General features: G+C 33.8%; 1 protein-coding gene across 1 annotated transcript; it reads left to right on the forward strand.

The window, feature by feature from the left end:
* The first annotated feature begins 555 nt into the window (after positions 1-555).
* LOC110270211 (uncharacterized) lies at positions 556-3173 on the forward strand. The gene is made up of 4 exons (XM_088508356.1): positions 556-784; positions 989-1088; positions 1184-1313; positions 3111-3173. The coding sequence occupies exons 1-4, from the start codon at positions 556-558 to the stop codon at positions 3171-3173; spliced, it is 522 nt and encodes a 173-aa protein (XP_088364482.1).
* Positions 3174-5576: the final 2403 nt, after the last annotated feature.

Genomic DNA, 5576 nt, shown 5'->3' on the forward strand with positions numbered 1-5576 from the left:
AATAAGGTTTTGATAATTAATTAGAATTTTACCTAATTTTATAATTATTGAATTATTTTTTATATTTAAATTATAAAGTTGGTAGTTATGAAATAATAAGAATTTTATATGATTTGATTTTAGATGATTTATATTTATATCATTTAATACTTTAAGTTAAAGATAAAGAAAATTAATTATATTACCATATTCAATTAGAGTAAATTATTGAGAATCAATTAGTATTTTTATACTACAAATAATATTTTAAAGTACTTTTAGAGATTAAATTAATTTTTCAAATATTAATACTTTATACTCCAATTTTATTAAAATTAAACAAAACCCCAATTTACACCAAATAAAATCCCAAAATTCCCAATCAGAAACCTTAATTTACTACCCTACCTCTAACCTAACCTAACCCCACCTCACCGCCACTCCACACCGCCACTCCCTTGACCCAACCCCATCCCCTTCAAAAAGAAGTAAAGAAAGAAACAGGAAAAAAAAAGAAGAAAAGGGAAAGAAACGCAGAACATGGAGGGAAGAAGAGAACGAAAACCGCGCCACCACATGCCACCGTGCCGTCATCACGCCGCCGCCACGGTTCCGAGGAGCTGCTACACGAGGAGCCCTGGTTCGTTCACGAGCCCCTGTCATGCACGAGCAGAGGAGAGAGATCAGGCAGAGAGAGAAACGCGAGGAGGAAGAAGGGATTCACGCTGCCAACTGTGTCGCCACCGCCGCGGGAGGGTCGCCGTCGTTGTGCTCGCCATCGTCGTTCTCGCCGCGCCGTCGTCGAGCCCGCCGAGCAGAAGCTGTTCGCCACTGCTAGACCTTTGTCGCTAGCGATTCGCCGCCGCTGAAGCCCATCACTGCTGCTGTGACACCGCCGCGGAGAGAGGGAGTGACGTGATTAAAGAGAGGAGGAGGAAGGAGACCTGCGCGCCGTCGGAGCCAATGTCGCCCAGTCGCCGCCGTTCATCCATTGCCATCACCGTTCAAGCCACTGCCACGCCTGGTTGTCGCCAGGGTTGCCACCACCGCGTCTCACCACTAAAGAGAAGCCTTGCCTACGCTGTTGCCGAACTGGGCCAGATTTACCGGTAACCCTGTTTCTGCTTTCCTGAATCCTGTTCCACTTCTATTCTGTTTCACTATTTTGATTATTGTTGGTATCTCTACTGCCTTAATTGTTCAGATTAATGCTACAACCGCCACTAGCTTGCCATTTCTGCTCGGCTGTGCCCTTATTCGCCGTTCTAATTGTTGAAAGAAAATATTGTCGAAGCTATAGTTTCTCCGTTCCCCATTCTCTTGTTTCTTTTCTGGTAAGACAAATTCTGTTGTACTTTATCTTGCCATAATGCTCCATTTCGATTCTATTTTATTAGTGCGTAATGTTCCTCTTTGCCTTGCTTGGTTGTGTTTATTCTAGCTGTTAGCTAAAGCTACTGTGTTTGTGATTATTACTTTTTCCTGCCATTCTTCTCCGCTAGCAGAGGGTGCTTGAAATACAAATCATAACGTAGCTGCTGTAGAATAAGGTGAAAAGAGGGTTTGTCACGTTAAAATCGCTACGGGTTTGATTCTTTGAGGTAGGGGTTTTTCTTAAAATTCATTTTATATTACAGAGTTGTTATAAATAGATATTAATGTAAGAAATATATGCCTGAGATTATGATTGTCTTATAAATGTGGTTGTTTGCTGGACTGAGTGCCTGATTGCTTAATTACCTGAGTAGTTTGTGATTGCTGAAAAGGAATTAATTCAAAAGGTTATTTAGTTAATTATTATGAAAAACGGCTTTCTTGGTTTTGAAGCTATTTTTGATAAGGTAAATGAAACGGCTTTGAAAATGATTTGGAATATGAAACTGAATTAATTTTGAAAACGGTTTAATTTTGAGTTAGTTTGACTTTATAAATAATTTAGTATTTGAGCTGGTTTGATTTTAAAAAGGATATTTATTAGTGGCACTGATTCACTTTGAAAACAATTTGATATTGGAACTAGTTGAATTTTGGAAAATGAATGAGATTTGGAAATGGTTGAGAAATGTTTGGATGAGACCCGAAAAAGGTGGCAATGTCCAAGTTCTAAAGAGGATGCTGCCAAAATTTTATAAAATTAGAAGTTTTATTTGAAGTAATTAATTAAAAAGATTTGTTCTTAAACATGATATTTTATAAGATTGATTTATTTATCAGAGAAAGAATTATGTTTTGAATTAGGATTTGTTAAGGGATGGAATGGAAAGAAGGATAATGAGGATTTTCTTTGAAATATGGTTTTGAAATGAATTTGGAAATGAGATTTGGATTGATGAATGATTATGATGTTGAGAATGTTGATATATGAATTTTGAATTATTCATATGGCTTATGAATTTGAAATATCTGAGATACGAGGTTCCCTGGATTAAGTGTCGTGGCTTGCCACCATGTGTACCAGATTGAAAACTCGATACTCTGTTGACCCTACGACGTAAGTGTGACCGGGCACTATATAAATTCCCGGGAATTTACCCCCATTGAGTAATATTGATTATTTGAGAAAAAGTCATGCATAGACTCTTGGGGATGCACGTCGGGGGACAGTCTAAGGACAATTCAGACTTGTCGGGTTGGCTGGATAACCGACAGATGAGCCTCATCAGCCATAGGACAGGCATGCATCATATGCATTTGTATGTTTTGCTTGGGTTTGAACTTGTTTTGGTTTGCCTAATTGCTAAACTGTTCTTAACTACTACTTGAACTATTTGCTGTAACTGCTACCAACTTGTGCTTTTCTTGTCTGTCTTGCCTGTATTTGTCATGGCGTGCTACATTTGAGAATGAACTTTGGTGCTGAATTAATGACTGTGTTGTTTGATTGCGTGGTTAGTTTCTGATTGAGATTTTCTTATAAGAAAGGAAAGGTTTCGGACTTTTGAAAAATTAAACATTGTTTCTTTGAAAAAGCTTTGAACGATCTCCTATTGGTTTTAAAAGATTCATAAGGAAATGATAATCACTGAGCTTGAAAACAGTTTTCTTATTAAATATCTTCTTATGACAACTTTGAAACTCTGTGGTGAGACCGTGTGGTTAGGTTCTCACCCCCTACAGATTTACCTTTTCAGGAACCGGATGAAGAAGCATTAAGAAAAGTTATACTGCGTTTGGTTTATATGCTGTTGTATTAATTAAATTATTTTCTTCCCTCGTCTTTGTTATTACAAGTTTGTAAGAGAGATAGGAATTGTATGTTTTATATGTATAATATACTGAATTATTATGTAAGGAGTCTTGTATATGAATATATGCCTGTTTATATTTTTCTTAAGATAAAGTATTTATTTCTGGTTTTTCAAAGAAATCAGTGATACAGTGTCGAGTCATAGGCTCCTATTTTAATATCTAGTATGTAAAGTAGTCGTAATACTTCTTGCTATCAGAGTAGCGCAGCCGGAAGCGTGACTTCTGATAGTGAGGGTGTTATACTAACGACTGCTACATTATACGTTCTAGCGACTATTTGATGTGACAATTGAATTTTTTTACCTTAATTTTTTTCAACTAAACACTTAAAACTCTAATATAAGTCACGGATACCTAAGTTAAAAAATCAAACTATGTAAATTAAAACCTTAAAAATCAGATTAAAGCTCGAATATAACTTCAAACAAAACTTTAACTTATGTAATGATTAATTTAAATGAGAATAAAATAAATCAACATTTAACATAATTTTTATCAATGTTTTCAAATTCGAAATTTCTATATCAAAATTAACTAGGATTTCTCTTTAAATTAAAAATTTAATGAAATAGTAACTTTAATTATCTTAACCAATATCCTAATTAATTACTTTTATGTCTTAAAAAAACTGTATATGAAAAGAAAATAATTAATTTGTCTATTTTAATAAATAGTTATTTTACTAAAATGAAAGAAACTATTTTTTAAAAATTTTTTAAGAACTAATTAATATTATATATATTTTATTACATTACATTTAGTTATAAAAATATTATTTATTTCTAATGCTTATACTAAAAATAAAAAGAAAATTTAAATCAGTGAATTTTAATCTATAATTTAATAATAATATAGTAATTATTTTATATATTCTACGAATATAAATTAATTATTTTTTTATTTATAAAAATTTTAAGAAGCTTGAGCTTGTTATATATATTTTGATGAATGTGTTATATTTTTTTATATAAATAATTAAAAAAAAATCTAATAGTTAATCTATTACCTTTTTGATTTTAGTCCAAATTAAATATTTTTTATTGTTTTTGAAAAAAAATCTTTTGAAGAATTTAATAATATGTGATGAGGAACACCGAATAAATTATATAAAAATCAATTAAAACACAACATGAAAACATCTTTAGTAAAAGATAAGATAAGCGTCTTTATCTGAATTTTCAACTATATTAAGTGTACGTAAAAATTCAGTTACCAAATTAGTTACTAATATAAAATATATATTAAAATATAAAATATATAATAAAAATAAATTAAACAACACGTATATTTATATATATAAATATATAATTATAATAGCTGATTTTTGTTGTGTATAATATTTTTATAGAAACAATATATTCTAAATGTGCTCCATTCTATCATATTTAAGAAATTAGTTTGAATGGTATTATTGAAAAAGAATATTACGCTCTACTAACTTTCATAGTACGACGTTCTTTTACATACATGTTGTTTGAAGCTTATCCTTATCTTCTCCGAGAAGTACCTCTCTGGTGCTTGAGGTAAAGCAAAGTATTTTTTGAAAAATAATACCCATTTTCGTGCAAATTCAGCGGTTTCTTGAAGAGTCTCAAAGGTGAGCATGGAAGTTCCATCATCAGAATTTAGAAACGTCAGGATCGTGAGTCATATTCTAATTAGTGTCTTTAAAAATGCGGCAAAATTTTCAGCTAATGTTCCAAAAAATGTAACGATTTATTATTATTATTATTATTATTATTATTATTATTATTATTATTATTAGGGGTAAGTATGGTTTTGGTCTCAAAAGTTTAGCGACAGAATCGAAACCGTCCTTCATCTAATTTTCGATTTAAAATTGTCTTTAATATTTTTTTTTCGTATTAAAATCGTCCTTTTTAATAAAATTTTTTGTTTTATTCCTAAACTACCCCTATTCCTATTTTAATAATAAAAATTATAAAATTAAAAAAAAAGAGAGAAAACGCGTGTTGGGGGAGGGGGAAGAAAACACATTGGGGGGATGTGGAAGAAAAGGGTATACGAAGAGGGAGGGGGACAGCGTCGGCGAGCCTCCGTCGTCGCCGCCGTAACCTCGTCGTCGCCGCCGCCTCCTCCAGAACTCTGTTGATGATGACGATGAAGGGGAAGGGAAGCCGCCGTCCCGCTGCCGCAGTCTCGCCGTCCCGCCGCTGCAGCCGCTGCCTCTCTCTTGTCCAGATCAACCGCGACCCTCTCCCCTCCTTCTCTTCTTTTCTGTCTCAGATCTCCTCGAACGCCGTGACCTCGTCGTCACCGCTGCCTCCTCCAGAACTCTGATGATGATGACGATGAAGGGGGAAGGGAAGCCGCCGTCCCGCCGCCGC

This window comes from Arachis ipaensis, chromosome B3, assembly GCF_059453495.1.
Source record: "Arachis ipaensis isolate K30076 ecotype BB chromosome B3, ASM5945349v1, whole genome shotgun sequence".
Taxonomy (NCBI): Eukaryota; Viridiplantae; Streptophyta; class Magnoliopsida; order Fabales; family Fabaceae; genus Arachis; species Arachis ipaensis.

What these genes read in the sequence shown, in the direction of transcription:
- LOC110270211 (XM_088508356.1), top strand. Translation starts at nt 556, where the DNA reads ATGCCACCGTGCCGTCATCACGCCGCCGCCACGGTTCCGAGGAGCTGC. An exon ending in TCTCGCCGCGCCGTCGTCGA is followed by an intron (nt 785 to 988) that starts GCCCGCCGAGCA and finishes TCACCGTTCAAG; the next exon opens with CCACTGCCACGCCTGGTTGT. An exon ending in GAACTGGGCCAGATTTACCG is followed by an intron (nt 1,089 to 1,183) that starts GTAACCCTGTTT and finishes TTAATTGTTCAG; the next exon opens with ATTAATGCTACAACCGCCAC.